This window comes from Neovison vison, chromosome 12 (genome assembly GCF_020171115.1).
Source record: "Neovison vison isolate M4711 chromosome 12, ASM_NN_V1, whole genome shotgun sequence".
NCBI lineage: Eukaryota > Metazoa > Chordata > Mammalia > Carnivora > Mustelidae > Neogale > Neogale vison.
Window position 1 is genome coordinate 79,158,398 of NC_058102.1, and position 16,986 is coordinate 79,175,383.

The following is a 16,986-nucleotide window of genomic DNA, read 5'->3' on the forward strand; positions in this document are numbered from 1 at the left end:
ATTTCTTTGAAAATTCAGTGAGTGAATTAAATGAGTAAGTGCTGTTATAGAAATGCATGTCACAAAACATGAGGTAGCAGAAGAAAAGAACCTCAGACTTTTGAAAGCAAAAGTCCACCAGCCTGTGTAGTAAAATTTTTTAGTTATGTGTGGTTTGTGTGGTACGTTTCTAACAAAAAGCATGTGATGCTAAAAGTAGCATAAAATTGATGTAGTGAAGCAGAATATGTTACGTATGTAGTGCCTACTATGTGCCAAGTGCTGTTCCAGGTGCTGGGAATAGAGCAGTGAGTTAAGACCAAGGTTTCTGTACCAATGAGGCTTGCATTCATACTGAGTTGGTTGTTTCAGGGAGGAATGGGATTAACTCTTTACATTTGCTATCATACTTAGTTACTTTGCTGGTAGGTTAGTGTGTTTTAGTAGTTTTTGACTGATTATAAAGACAAAAATTAAAGATATAAAAGTAGAAAAAACATAACAAAATGAACTCACCATGGGCGAATTATCCAAATGGCAATTATCAACTCATGGTCCATCTTGTTTTGTTTATGACTACCCCAGTTTCTTTTCTCCCAGATTATTATTATTATTATTTTAAGATTTTATTTATTTATTTGACAGAGATCACAAGTAAGCAGAGAGGCAGGCAGAGAGAGAGAGAGAGAGAGAGAGAAGGAGGAAGCAGATTCCCCACTGAGCAGAGAGCCCAATGCAGGGCTTGATCGCAGGACCCTGGGATCATGACCTGAGCGGAAGGCAGAGGCTTTAACCCACTGAGCCACCCAGGCGCCCCTCTCCCAGATTATTTTGAAGTAAACCCAAGATACTCTATTTCAAGTACAAAAAACTATTTCAGTATGTGTCTCTAAATGATAAGGATGCTTAAGAGGAGGTGTTTAAATGTTAAAATTTTTCCTTTAAATAAAATGTTTTCTTGTTAGAGTTTGCGCCAAGTATATTTTAAAGACATTGGTAAAGAAATGCTTTTAAAGAAATGTGCTAATCCTCATAATTTGCCCCCAGTTAGTAAAGAGACTAAATATTAGTGTGGAAAATTTGGCATTTAAATATTGAATGAAACAGAACTTGGTGCTATTATTCATTTACTGAAATGAAAGTATTTCTCATTAGAATTTATAGCAAATTAAGAAATAATTGCTTTTTGTAACAAAACATGTTCACCATTTCAGATCTAAAAATTGCAAAACTAATTTGATAAGTATCTTAACCTGATCAGATACCCATTAGCACAAGCAAACTGTGAGCACTCCCTATTTCAGAAACCCAGAGAGCCTAATGGTAGGAATTGTTTCACCCCGAAATAGTGACCTATGAGAAAGTGTAAGTTTCACTGACCTATACTCAAAAAAGTATTTAAATCTATATGCAAGTTTTTGCTTCCTATATTCTGCCAGAATAGATCAATGATTAAGTAAAATAGGCCTAAAGATTTTTTTTTAATGAGTTACATATTACTTTTTTATTTTGGTCTGACCCATCACAACATTAATACTAATTTTGGAGGAGCAGATCTGATAGGTTTGATGCATATTTTTGGAAATTCTAGTAATAGCCATGGAAAATTGATAAATGGTATAATAAATATGTAATAGTTGTATTAAGTTGATATAGTCTGATCTTAAAGGGATACCATACATATTTTTCGTAATGAATGGAAGCAATGAAAATTGATTTCATTGAGGTGAATTCAAATTTTATGTCCAAACTCAAGATTTGAAATATCTGCATTTTAAATAATAGAAGTGTTTTGATTCCATGGAGTTCACTTTTAAATTAATTGAAAATGATCCTGTTATCTTTAAAAATCTTTTAAGATGTTCTTCAGAAGTCCTAATTTTTATTTCTGGTTTGCATATAATAGTGCCATTGCTTTCCAAGGTATTTCTAAAATGAAGGCTGTGAACATATCAGTACCTGAAGCCTTGTGTCCTTCTGTTAGCATTTAGAAAGGAAAATTACATGTTTATAGCTTAATGTAAATTTGTATGAGAATTCATTCAAACACTGAGTGAATGTTTCCAGTTGGGTCTGGCGTTGCAGGTAATATAAAATACTGTTTGAACTTTCTTTATAAATAAAACTTCAGAAAAAAATTCTGAAATCTTTGCCTCCCATCATGGATTTTATTGGAAAGAAAAATCCTTGAATATAATACCTGGATAATATAGAAACTTTCTAATAATATCATCTTGCTTTATCACAGACTCCTGTAGTCATCTTCATTTCCTTAAATCTTTTCATGTAACTAGGAGTTTTAAGAATAGATGCCTATAGAGGTGAGATGGTATAGTTGCTTATATTTGAACATTCTCAAAACAAAGGGAATGTCAGTTTGATCTTCATTGCTAGATACAGAACTGTAATCAAGAGGTTTTTTTTTCTGTTGCTGATTAATAACTCTGGAATGATTGTTTTCATTTATTATTATTTGAAAAAAAAGTTTATTTAATCTATGACTAAATGTGATTTGAATATTATTCTTTGAAAGTTTTACCATATGCATTCTACAGTCCTAAAACCACTTTGAACAAAGGAAAATGTTGCTTTGTAATCTCTCTATTCATAGAAATGTTTAGACATGCACACTTACCCACTATCCCTCCAAATAAATATATACAAACAATCAAGGATATTATAGAATGGAATTTTATGGTTTCTTGGAAATGGAGTAATCAGTGATTCTAATTTTATAAACAACAGATTTTGATTTAGAAAATGATATAAATTACAAAGTTGCTAATTTTGGCTTAATGTTGAATTTTTTAGAAGCTCAATATTTGCTTAGATTTAATTGAAATCTCTTGAAAGACAGTTTTTGCAAGACAGAGTCAATGGGTTCATTTGTCTGTTATATTTTATGTGAACATATAAAATATGTGTTACAATTTAATATCTCACATACTAAAGAAGGAAACTACTTTTTGTTCCCATAAGAAAAAATTAGTAGATCCTTTTAGCTCTCAAACAGATATAATCATTGATTTTATTTTTTCTCAGCACAGTAACAAATTTCCTGCCTATTGGGAAATTTGAATAGGACACAGTAATTTAATATTTGAATAGTTGTAGTTATTAAAGCTAAGAAGTCATTTAAGGAAATAGACACGTTGAGGAATTGTGTTTCACCTAGACTTGAAAAAGGTAATCCAAACAGCAAACATTTTGAGTACTTAGTATGGCCTACACATTGTACTAAATATTTTACAATCTGTTTTTCATTTAGTCTTCACAGCAACTCCTTGAGGTAGGTATTAGTGTTAGTCTGTTGTACAGATAATGAAACCGAGAATAAAGATGGTATAGTAATGCCCTGAATGTTGGACTTTCTTTATTTTGTCAAATTAGTTAATTTAAATTGGTCATGTCTTACATTTTGATAGCTTTCTAATTTCTTTCACATATATTTCATCTGATACAGGTAGAAAGACCGTGAATAGTCAAGCCCAGGTTATTTACAAATACATGTTACATAGCTCTCTAGTTTTTACTGTTGGTAACCATCTTTTTGTTCAGTTATTTCGCAGCAGCTGCTAAACCAGAGAGGTGGTGTTCTCCTTCCAATTTCCCAACTTCCACAAAAAAGTCCATGTAGTTGCTAAAACTTTAAAACATTAATAACATACTACTTTGAAAATAGTTCAAATTTTATATCAGGTTTTATTTTGCTTCCAGAGCTGTGAAGTCAAGGGCTCTCTTCTCTTCTGGAAAAATAGCAGAATGTTTCCTCTTGATGGTTCTAGCTCAGTATACCTCCCTGTTTGCTGTTCCTTATGTGTGAAGATTTTGTATTTCTTCAAAACCGTATACTTCAAACACAGTAGACTGAAGATGTGTGCTATCTTAAATGGTTTTGTTTCTAAAATTCTTAGGCAATTAGGATTAGAGCTACTGTAATATTCTTTCTGTAGTTTATTTTTTATTAAAACAATAACGCACTTTTTCTTTTATTATTTATGATTGGTTTTAGCATTGCTGCTTGTTATTTTAAACACCTGGCTTTCTTCATTGAACAATTTTATTTTCTTTAATCCATGTGAAAACCTTGCTATTAGTTATATTCATGTTATTTCATTAATGCATTTTTGTTTGTTTATACATTTACTCTGTTTGATTAAGGATAAGAACTCCTGTACTTTTTAAAAACCTTTCCAAAACCAAATAGAGAAATTAGTGATTTTTATATATTTCTTTTTGTCTGTTTTAGGATGGCTACCATAGAGTAGTTAATATTGTGCCAAAGAAACCACCACTGCTAGACAGACCTGGTGAAGGAAACTACAGTAGATATTGCAGTCATGTTGATTACCAAGAATATGACGAGGGCCGCAGTTTTTCTCATGATCGAAGAAGTGGTCCACCTCACAGAGGAGTATGTAAATTTCCCCCGTGTACTAATTGTTATTTTTTATAAGTTTAAAAATTATGTAATTTTTGAAATTTATGTGACTGGCCATGAGGGCAGTTGAATAAACACTTCCTGCTTGATGCTCTGTTGAGTGGCCTGCTGAGCTGTCAAATGGGAACTGGTAGTGGAGAATCTTGGGACAAAGTAGGTAAGCCACTCTGGGTAGCTCTTAAGTGACATTAATTCCAGCTAGCTTATATTTTTATCCTCTGGATTGGCAAGAATTTACAGAAGCAGATAAAGATAATCTACATTGCCTTGGTACTCAGTGAGTGATGAGCAGGTGGTTACCATCTCTTACTGGATGTATCCACTTATAATTACTTTGATTATTTTCATCATGATGAGATGCTGTGGGTGAGGTTGGGTTACAGTTGAGCTTCTGTGTCATTTTTGTTATACTTCTTAAAGTCTACTTAGTAACTCAGATTAGAAAGCTCTCAAAACACTGCCTGTCCTATATATAATAAGCACTTTTTAAATGTTAGTTTCTATTATTATCATTGATGTTGCTATTGTATTTTGTTTCTCTTGATCATCTTTAATAATCTAGAAGTATGTATTTAATGTTGCAGTAATCTGTCATTGAACTTGATTGCAACTATTCCTTGATGCAGTTCCTTTGACTTAGCTTGTGTGTTTACATCACTCTTACAGACTGTTTTCCTACATTTTCTCCTTTCCCCTTCCCTACTATATAATTTTGCAATTAACAGTACATATTCAAGCATTGTTTATGTTAAAATTTCACCTCTCTTTGGCTGTTGGAATTACTTTCCATTCTTGACCCTCAAAGAAATGGAGGTAAGGTGATTTATCCAGGGTTGGGTATGTATGGAAGTCCATTTCTCTTATTACTGCATTATGGTGAGCCTTAACAATTCTAAAGTAATAATGAGACTATTCAGTGTTTTCTTGTCATTTTAAAGTTTGGGGTGCATAGCTTCCTTCTCCTAGAGTGAATTTTTGTTTTGTTCAATTTTTAAACGTCATGCCTTTCCTTTAGGAAGAGGGATTTGGTGTTGAAAAGTAAATATTATACATTATCTGTATTCTAGAATTACTGGATTTTGCCTTTGGAGCCATTATCCCAGGTAGTCTGAGGAAGAAAAAATTTGGCCTTCACATAAAGTTGGTATCCCTCTTAGGAAAATCAAATGTGGCCATTTGATATAGATAGGGAATTTGGGATTCATTGAACCAATTTGTGTTTGAATCTTCGTGAATATGATTTTTTCCCTAAAATGTTGTAGCATAATAGTGCTTCAACATTAGTTTTTTGTTACAAATTGCATTTATCATACTTTATACAACATTTTCCCTTTATATTCTCTTTAAACAAAAATAAGTCTGTTGGAGACCTTTAGGATTCTTGTGACACTAATTTATCTTGAGTTCAGTTATATAAAGTAAATACTTATTTGATCTAATATTGTAGAGCTTTTGAGTTTTTTCTTTTGTTTGTTTAGATTTACTGTTGAAGGAAAATGATGAATACATTACTCTTGTGTTAGAATATATGATGCTGGGGTGCCTGGGTGGCTCAGTGGGTTAAAGCCTCTGCCTTCAGCTCAGGTCATGATCCCAGGGTTCTGGGATCAAGCCCCACATTGGGCTCTCTGCTCAGCGGGGAGCCTGCTTCCTTCTCTCTGTCTCTGCCTGCCTCTATGCCTACTTGTGATCTCTGTCTGTCAAATAAATAAATTTAAAAAAAATCTTAAAAAAAAAGAATATATGATGCTAAAGAGGAAGATGAAAACAGTATTTATTTTAGCTGAATTAATATTTAAAAATAATTACCTTTATATTCTATATGTAATTTTAAAGCAATTGGGCATGATCTACTACTAATTTTTTAAATGTATTTTTTTCTGTTTTAGAGGACAAAATAAATTTTAAATTTCGTGCCACATCTTGCTCTAATATAGCTTATCGGTAGGTGATAGCTTCTTTTTTTAAAAAATTTTTATTTTTTAATTTTTTAAGATTGATTTATTTAAGAGAGAGAGACAGAGAGAGAGGGAACACAAGCAGGGGGTGCTGGAGTGGGAGAAGCACGCTTCCCGCTGAGCAGGGAGCCTGATGTGGGGCTTGATCCTAGGACCCTGGGATCATGACCCGAGCCGAAGGCAGGCGTCCAGCGACTGAGCAACCCAGGTGCCCCAGGTGATAGCTTCTTATGATATTGTTTCCAATCATGGATTTTGATAAGAATCAAGGTGAGAAAAAAAACTTGAACAAGAAATTCATTGGACTTGAATTTGAAAATTGGTGAGAGAACTTGACAGAAAGAAAATAAAATGAAAGGTTGAGAAATGTATGCTTGATTAAATTTAAATTGAGCCTCTGTTCTTATAAGCGTCCTGAACTGTTGTGTTGTTGGCATGTCTTTGGTAATAAGGCTGTTAGGGCCCCAAAGAAATACCGTAAGCATTTTCATAGTGCTAAATGGTACCACAGGTTATTGGTTTACTAAATTACTTGTTGAAATGGATGACTTGCTATATCTTTTTCCCCCCCTTTTTATGCCTTTGAAGCTCAGAGAGATTTAAAAAGGTGTCTTTGTCCTATTATTTTGGTCTTAGAGACTTTCTAGTAGTACTGTTAGATAAATCCTGCTTGACTAAAATAATGTAAACAGATACCTAAATAACTTTTTTTATTTTACAGGATGAATCTGGCTATAGGTGGACAAGAGATGATCATTCTGCAAGTCGACAGCCTGAGTACAGGTAAAATGAAATAGTACCATAACTACTTTGATACTTGATTCACTGAGATGTCTGCTGTTGAAATCTAATCTCAAGGCTTATAGATGAAATATTCTTTATTAGGAATTATAATTCTGAGAGCAACAAACATATTAGTCCTGTGACTAATATAATAGCACTGATAGCATTCTGTACTGGCATTATGAAAACTGATAATAAAAAAAATGTTTGAACTATTGGTATATTCTCATCAAATTAGGTATTATTCCTAATGTGTAATATAGATTATAAGGTATCTGCTTAATTAGAATGTTAAGGCCTTTTTTTCCCCCTCCAGAATATTTGAGTCCTTAGAGAGTGTCTCTTATTAATTATTTTGGAAGAACTTCAGTCATTGTTAGCCTTGGTTACTTATAGAGGCATCTGATAGAATAGTTAGGAAAAAAAACACAGATGGACAGATTTAATCAAGTTTGTTCTATTTTTATTTTTTAGGTTATTTATTTATTAGAGTACATCCTAGGTGGGAGGGACAGAGGGAGAGGGAGAAGCAGACTCCTCACTGAGCAAGGAGCCTGACATGGGGCTTGATTCCAGAATCTTGGGATCATGACTTGAGCCACCCAGGTACCCTTCAAGTTTGTTTGATTTTTTTTTTTTTTAAAGATTTTATTTATTGGGGCGCCTGTGTGGCTCAGCGGGTTAAAGCCTTGCCTTTGGCTCAGATATGATCCCAGCATCCTGGAATCTAGCCCCACATCGGGTTCTGCTCAGCAGGGAGCCTGCTTCCCCCTCCCCTGCTCCCCTGCCTGCCTCTCTGCCTACTTGTGATCTCTGTCTGTCAAATAAATAAATACAATCTTAAAAAAAAAGATTTTATTATTCAACAGTGAGAGACACAGTGAGAGAGGGAATACAAGCAGAGGGAGTGGGAGAGGGAGAAGCAGGCCTCCCAACGAGCAGGGTGCCTGCTGCGGGGCTCCATCCCAGGACCCTGGAATCACGACCTGAACCAAAGGCCGATGCTTCATGACTAAGCCACCCAGGTGCCCCTTGTTTGATTTTTTTAAATGACTTCACAAAGGAAGTAGTAGAAATTATAAAGGAGCTTTTTAAAGATCTTCTATGGGAGTGCCTGGATGGTTCAGTTGCTTAAGGATCTGACTCTTGATTTTGGTTCAGGTCATGATCTCAGGGTTGTGAGATCCAGCCTCATGGAGAATTGGGCTCTATGCTTGGTGGGGAGTCTGCTTGGGATTCTTTCTTCTCTTCTCTCTGTCCCTCCTCCCCTCGAAAAAGAAATAAATCTTTAAAAAAAGATCTCTTATAACTCTCTCTGTAGACAATAGAAAGTAGTCAACTGCTACAACGCTCTAGGTGTCAGAAGTAGACAACAGGATTGAGTGGGTCAGAGCAAGGCAGTTTATTACACACAGCACCTTAGTCATCAGGGGTATCAGCATGGTAGTGCTGGTTCCCTGCCCCCAAGTCCCATAGGGTGATGTCGTGGGCAGAGATGGTGGCTCTGTATACAGTGGGATGCACTACAGCTGAGGAACACACTGTCAGGAGCTTGCTACTCATGGAGGACTACCTTTACTCCAAAAGGAGTAATGGAGAAAATAGATGCTGAACAATACTTGACTAAAATTTAATTTCTGTCTTAAACAGAACAGTTAAGTTTTAGACAGCTAGAAATAGAAGATAATTTCCTTTATCTTATAAATAGGGATTTACTATACTAAATGGTAGAGTTAGAAGCATTTGCTTTAAAATTAGAACAAAGCAAAGATGCCTGTTATCACTGCTTCTATTCATCATGGTAATGGAGATCTCAGTCTCCACAGTAAGACAAGAAAAATGAAGTTCTAAGGGTTAGAATGAAAGAAAGCTATTTACAGATGATAAATTATGTAGAAGATCCAATAGAGTCTATAGACTATTAGAACTGTTAGGAAATTAGCAAAGTTTAGTATAATGAAATCAGCTATAAGCATAAGTTAAAAATGTAATTTAAAATTATTTTCTGAAACATAAAAACTGTAAGGAGTAATGGGACTAAATCTAACAAAGGTGTGTGAGACCTGTGTAGATGAAATTGCAAGTAATTTCTAAGGGACATTTGAAAAGACCCGAGTAAAAGGAGCAACACATATGTGACATTCTTGGCTGGGAAAAGACAGTATCATGAAGATATCAGTTCTAAAATTCAGATGTTCATTCAGTTCGGTTCCAGTCTAAATTCTAGGATTTTTCTCCATGGAAGTTGGTAAGTTGTTTCTAAATTTACTATGAAAGAGTAAAGGACCAAATGTCAAAAGTAGCATTGAAAAAGATATGAAGGCTCAATATACTATCAAAACTTACATTACAAGCTATAGTAATGTAAACAGTGAAACAGGATAGGGAGTCTAGAAACAAACCTAAATATACCTGGGAGTTTGGGATACAGCAGCAGTGGCACTACAAATAAAATGGGGGAAAGAATGAACTTTTCAGTTAATAATGCTGGGAGAAATGGCCGTCCATTTGAGGGGGGAAAAAGTGAAATTGAAAGCCTGGTGTATCCAAAGCCTGGTATATCAAAGTATCTGGTATAATAAAGACCTAAATGTGATAAGCGAAAGTGTAAGAAAAACTCTTGATTAGATTAACCAGTGCTTTATATTCACTCCAAAGAAACAGTTTTCAGGTTGATTTGAGTTGATTTCAGTTTTTAAAATAATAGTTGGTTTCTATCTTTAATTCTCCCTTCCTGTTTTTTTTTTTAAAGCATTTTATTATTTTCCTGTGTGTGTGTATAATTTTACATAAATGAAATAAAATCACATATGGGACTCTCTGTTTCCCGCAGTCATGTTAACAGCTGGGTGTTATTTTTTTTTATTTGTATTTAATTTGGGGTATTTGTTGTTAATGAGATCACATTATACATATTCTTCTGTAAGTTGCTTTTCTCATTCAGTGCTTGTGGAAATCTCTCCAGGTTATTTGGTTTAACTTTTATTTGAATCCTTTTTTTTTTTATAAAGATTTTTATTTATTTATTTGACAGACAGAGATCACAAGTAGGCAGAGAGGCAGGCAGAGAGAGAGAGAGGAGGAAGCAGGCTCCCCTCAGAGCAGAGTGCCCGATGTGGGGCTTGATCCCAGGACCCTGGGATCATGACCTGAGCCGAGGGCAGAGGCGTTAACCCACTGAGCCACCCAGGCACCCCATTTGAATCCTTTTAATGGCTAAGTTACGTTGCATCATGTGGGTATACCAAATAATTTAGCTGTTCACATATTGATGAATATTCACTCTGTTTCTAGTACAAAACAGTGTTGTAATAAATCGGAGTATATGATGTCATTATAAAACAGTACTTTAGTTTCTATGAGATAGATTGCCAGAAGTGGAATTTCTGGGTCACAGGACATACATATTTTACTTTTTTTTAAAAATTTTAATTAAAAAAAAAAAAAGATTTTATTTATTTATTTGAGAGAGGATGAGTGAGAGAGAGCATGAGAGAGGAGAAGGTCAGGGGGAGAAGCAGACTCCCCAAGGAGCTGGGAGCCTGTTTCGGGACTCCATCCTGGAAGTCCCGGATCATGACCTGAGCCGAAGGCAGTTGCTCAACCAACTGAGCCACCCAGGCGCCCTATATTTTACTTTTTAATTGATGTTTTTCAGTTTGTCTTCTAAAAGGCTTGCAACATCTGTTTCAATATTTGAAAAAAATCTAACATTTTAATTTTGATATTTATTTTTCTTTCCATCTTATTAGTATAAGTAGAGTTTTAAAATTTCTTTTAAGAATTGTTATAACTGTATTCCATTGATTCTTATAGATACAATTTTTTATTTTTTTAATCTTTTTTAAAGTAGCTCCATGACCAGTGTGGAGCCCACCATGGGGTTTGAACTTACAACCCTGAGGTCAAGAGTCAGACACTCAACCAACTGAACCACCCAGGCACCCCTGATAGACAGCAATTTTATACTGATTCCAACATAGTATATTTCTAGTTATTCTGTGATCAGAGAGTGTTGCCTGTACTCCTACTTTGTTGTTTGAAATTTTTTGGTATAGAGTTCATTCTGTATGGTATATTCATTTATTTGATAAGTATTTATTGGGTGACTGGTATATGTTAGCTATTCTTCTAGCCTCTGGGGATAAAAGTTCTTCTCTCATTAGCCTACATTTTAGTTTGAATTATAGATAGTAAACATAAAAAATAAAAATTCATAAAAATGAATAAAAGTGAAATGGTTGTAGTATAGAAGGGGTTCTTCCACATCTTCTGCACCTTCACTTGATGTCTGGGTGTCCTCAGTGACATTTCAGGTATTAGACTATCAAAGAAGCTAATGCCTTTCAAGGCTAGCATCTTTCTGGCTGTCTGTAGGTTGTTCCCTATTAGGTGGTCTCATTGAAGACTTTGTAAATAGAAAATAACTGTTTTTTTTTTTTTTTTAAGATTTTATTTATTTATTTGACAGAGAGAGACAGCAAGAGAGGGAACACAAGCGGGGGGAGTGGGAGAGGGAGAAGCAGGCTTCCTGCTGAGCAGGGAGCCCAAAGTGGGGCTCTATCCCAGGACCCTGGGTTCATGATCTGAGCTGAAGCAGATGTTTAACAACTGAGCCGCCCAGGTGCCCCCAGCTGTTTGTTTTAGGGGAAAAAAATACTGCTGCATTGTAAACCATGCAGAGAGTACTTGTGTATATTGGTGAGAAAATAAGGTTCTGAGTATTTAGGACCATAGCAAGTAGTGTTTTTATTTTTATTGAGGTGTACACGATAATTCTTTACATTGTGGAAATTATTAGACTATTTAAAACATTTGATACAGTTTATAAGTTTATACAAAAGTTGTGAGAATAATTTAAAAAACCAGACACCCCAGTAATGTTTCCCACAATGCCCCTATAATGTGTTTTTATAGCAGAAAGATCTAATCTGAGTTCATAGGTCATATTTTTGTAGACTTCTTTAATCTGGAAGAGTTCTTTAGTCTGTTCCTTGAGTTCTGTGGCTCACTGTTTTTGGTAAGATGGGCAGACATTTTGTAGACTGTTTCTCAATTTAGGTTTGTCTAATGTTTGTGATTAGAGTTCAGTTATGCATTTTTGCCAGGACAGTTTTTTTTTTTTAAGATTTTAATTATTTATTTGATAGAGATCACAAGTAGGCAGAGAGGCAGGCAGAGAGAGAGGAAGCAGGCTTCCTGCTGAGCAGAGAGCCCGATGTGGGGCTTGATTCCAAGACCCTGAGATCATGACCTGAGCTGAAGGCAGAGGCCCAACCCTCTGAGCCACCCAGGCCCCCCTGCCAGGACAATTCCTGAAGTGATGCTGGATTCTTTTTATTGCATCCTGTTAGGTTGCATATGTTGATTTGTTCCCTTATTGGTGTTGTTGACTTTTATCCCTTGATTAAGATGGGGTCTGCAAAATTTCTTCACCATGAAGTAGGCCTCTTCACCTGACATTAGTGTTTTGTTCGGGAGTTACTTTCAAACTATGCAAGTATGCCATTCTTCATCCCATTTCCATCTACTAGTTCTAGCATTCATTGGTGTTTCTTGCCTGAATTATCAATATAATTGTTTGTAATGGTGATTTTGTAATTATATTCTTCTTTCTGTACTTACTATGCATACTGTTACCATTTATCTGTTGTGAGAAATATCTTTCTCTTCACCCCCTTTAAGAAAAAACCAAACTTTGTTTATATCAGTATGAATTCCCATTTTCAATGTGTTATAAACTGTTGCTGTCATTATGGTGCTGAAATTTGGTCAGTGAGAATCCCTTGAGGTTAGCTTCTGTGTTTTTTCAAAAAATAATTAGTTGTAGAGGCATATGTATAATAGAAAATATGCCATTTTAACCATTTTTAAGTGCACAGTTCATTAGTGCTAATTACATTCACAATGTCAGGTAAGATGGTTACAGAAAAAAAACATTTTCCCATCCAAGTACTAACCAGGCCCGACCCTGCTTAGCTTCCGAGATCAGACGAGATTGGGCGCGTTCAGGGTGGTATGGCCGTAGACCAGAAAAAAAAAAAACATTTTCAAAACTTTTTTTCATCATCAACCGAAACAGAAACTATACCTGTTAAGCAATAACTCCTTATGTTTCCTTACTCTCAGCCCAGGGCAACTGCCATTCTACTTTTTGTCTTTAAAAATTTGCCTGTTCTTGGTGTTCATATATGTGGAATCATGCAATACTTGTCCATTTGTGTTAGTCTTCTTTCACTTACCATGATGTTTTTAACCTGGTGTAACAGAATGGCATTCCTTTTTATTGGTATATAATACTCCATTTTGTGTATTTACCACATTTTGTTTATCCATTTATCTTCTCGAATATTTGGGTTGTTTCTACCTTTTGGCTATCATAAATAATGCTGCTGGGAACATTGACAAGTAACTATTTTGAGTCTCTGTTTTCGATTCTTTTGGGTGCATAGCTAGGAGTAGAATTGCTGGGTCATATGGTAATTTTATGTTTACCTTTTTGAGGAACCACCAAACTGTTATCTGTAGTGGCTGTACCATTTTGCATTCTCACCAATGTACAAGATTCCCAGTTTCTTCACATACTTACCACTACTTGTTACATTCTTTTTATTATTGTGTGTATATGTGTATGTGGGGGCATTCTGTTAAGTGCTTTAAAAAATTAAAACCTAGATTACAGTCATTCAGGTTCCGTTATTTTGTTAAATATTTGTTATTTATTTATGGATATATGTTATATATTTGCTATTTTATTATGTATGTTATATATTTGTTACATATTTATATAAACATGTAAAATATGTTTTATATTTGTTATATATTTGTTATTTTGTTATTAGTTATTTTGTAAATATAATATTGCTATAGCAAGTTACAGCCTAAATGTTCACAGGCACTATCTGTATAATGAAATGATTGCTGTGTATTTTTTAAACTGCTACATTGTGTTGTGAGAATGAAAGTGAATAAGAGCTTCTAGAAGGAGGTTCTGTTCTTTGTTGTCAGATAAGGGAAAGAAGAAATGCTCTGAAATAAGTAATACAAAGCAGAATGAGGTGGGTCATACTTACTGGGATAGGTTCTGACACTGAAGGAATTCAGAAGAATGATGGTAAGTAAGGTGATAAGGAAAGACCAAGGAGGAGGGATCATTTGAGTTGAACTCTGAAGGCTAGTTAGCATTTCTGTCAGAAGAGATGGCTAGAACTAGAGGAAGACTGGTGGCTGGGCCATAATAAGCAAGTAGTGAATATGTATGTGATGAGGCCATTTTGGCTGAAGCACAGGTGCTAGAGGACATCTGAGTTGTTGGAGTCTGGTGGAGAGAGTGGGAATAAAATTGCATAGAGGAGGTCAGTTCTGGAAATGAATTTGGAGGAATCATTGGTGTAAAAGTGATCTTTGAATTGGGCTTTGGCTGCTTGTGCCTGGCAGAAAGTTTTACAGGCAGAAGGGGATGACTCTTACTTCAAGAATGACATCAGCTGGTGTAGAATTCATAGAGCAAAGGTAAGAGGCAGCAGAGAGCAGCTGGAGGACTGGTGTGGCACAGCTTTTATGTGTTTCCTTTTTAAAACCTATGGTGACCGAAGGGTAGGTACAGAATTTAGAATGATGCTTGGGTGAATAATGGAGGGAAAGGGTCTTCCCTAGAAACTCAGGTTTCTTGGAAACTCAGTGCTGAACTGTAGCTCTGTGAAGTCTTGTTGAAACTCCCATTCCTTTAAGACCTTAAAAAAGAAAAAAAAGGAATGTGACTCTAATTTTAGCTAAATCTGTTATGTGTGTATGAAAACAATGCTACTTTTGAAATTCAGTGTGTGCAGTATCTCTTTTCATTTAAATAAATACTCTGTGTGTTTTCTTTTCAATGGTTTTATGAGGATTTTCAGTGGAGCCCTGTACATAGTAACAATTCCAGCATTTCCTGTGATCTTTTCCACCCTTAGTTTATTTGTCTCATGTGATAGGTATAAGTCACATTGTACTATCTACTTGACTCTGGAGCAGTTGTTCATTTGTTTCAATTCATTTACTGTACTTTGATAAATCGTATTAATATGGGTATATTTTGTAATGTTAGAAGCTTTTCTGAAGGCTTTCTGTGGACTTTTTTTTTCTTTTTAGGTATAATCAATGTGTTATCCTTATCCTCTTTATTGTTTTCATTGTTTCCAGAGGCTTTATGTGGATTTTTTTTATGTATAATTGACATATGACCTTATATTGTATCCTTCCTGTTTTTGTTATTGCCATCTTGTTAAGTGTGAAGTGGCATCTCTATATATAGTTTTGATTTACATTTCCCTAGTGGTTAGTGATGAGCAATTATATATATATATATATATTTTTTTTTTTTTTAGATTTTTATTTATTTATCTGACAGAGAGAGAGAGATCACAAGTAGGCAGAGAGGCAGGCAGAGAGAGAGGAGGAAGCAGACTCCCCGCTGAGCAGAGAGCCCGATGCGGGGCTCGATCCCAGGACCCTGGATCATGACCTGAGCCGAAGGCATAGGCTTTAACCCACTGAGCCACAGGTGCCCCAGTGATGAGCAATATTTAATGTGTTTATTGGTTATTTGCATATCTTCTTTGAAGAATTATCTATTCATTTTTTGGCCCATTTAAAAACCAGGTGATTTGTTTTTTTATTGTTGAATTTTAGAGTTCTTTATATATTCTGGATATTAAATCCTTAACAGATATATGGCTTGCACATATTCTACTCTTTTGATAATATCCTTCAGTATTCAAAATTTTGGTTTTGATGAAGTCCAATCTCTGTTTTTTTCTTCTGTTGCTGTTTTTGGTGTCATATTTAAGAATCCATTGCTAAATCAGTGTTGTTTGGTTATGGCTTATCCATGTCATTCTTTGATCACTTCCTTACCTTTGGATGCAGGATTTTCCAGGTTATTCTTATGCTTTCTCTGCCTCAGGCCTAACGTCAAAGCTATTTCTCCAAGGTGCACAGGTTCTCGTTGGTGGAAAGTCCCAGATCTGGACACTAGTGTGTGTGCATGTGCACACCCATGCGTACATACACACACACATACTCTTTTACATCTGTGTTTATTTTTATACGTTATTTACATATACTGAAGGCCATGAGTTTGTGGCAGTATTCTTTTCCTGTTTTCCATACTATATTTTACCCCCTCTTTCCATCAGTGAAAACCTGGCTCCCCTGGGTCTCTTGCTTTCTTACACATCTTGCCAAGATATGCGAAGAATGCAAGGCCCTGACCACTTTTTACCCATGGTGTTTCTCAGAATTGAGTTTTTAGTGAGCATTCTTGAAAGATAAGGTAGTTCTTTCTCTGTGTCAAAGAGCAGCCTTGCTTGTTGCTTTGTGTAAAAAGTAGTGTCTTCTCCAAGTGTTCCATAGTTGTGAACCAAACCCACTATGTGTGTAGCATCAGTCTTGGCTTATATCACGTTGTTTCTGTGGGACTTAGAACCAGACTTGTGCAAACAAGCCAATGCTATGTTGCTTGCTGTGCTGAGAATAATAAAAACCTTTATCCCAGTAGTTTTGTATCTTCTACTAGTATCCATGAAACACTAACAGTCTAACTTATTAGCTTGTCAGTAGAGTAGAATCTGATCCCAGACTTGAAACCAATATCCTCAATATTTTTGCTCACATTGTTTACGTAGTTAGTCGTCTGACCCTTTGGGTCTTCCTTTTTGCTCTTCCCAGCACTTTATTTGTGCAGATTGCCATCACTGCTGCTACTAGGCCACCTGGCTTCACACCATCTTCCACAGGTCCATTACTAGCTGTGGGACTTTTGGTTTATAATTTATCTAATGTTTT

General features: G+C 35.4%; 1 protein-coding gene across 6 annotated transcripts in view; it reads left to right on the top strand.

Annotated features, from left to right (window-relative positions):
- Positions 1–16,986, top strand: part of PPHLN1 (periphilin 1) — a 160,860-nt gene that overhangs the window by 16,562 nt on the left and 127,312 nt on the right. For 4 of the 6 annotated variants that reach the window (XM_044228674.1, XM_044228671.1, XM_044228673.1 and 1 more), the window contains 2 exons: positions 4,229–4,393; positions 7,100–7,161. In XM_044228674.1, the coding sequence (XP_044084609.1) occupies positions 4,229–4,393; positions 7,100–7,161 (227 nt within the window). The remainder of the gene's footprint in view (positions 1–4,228; positions 4,394–7,099; positions 7,162–16,986) is intronic. The other 2 variants (XM_044228675.1, XM_044228676.1) reach the window with 1 other exon arrangement.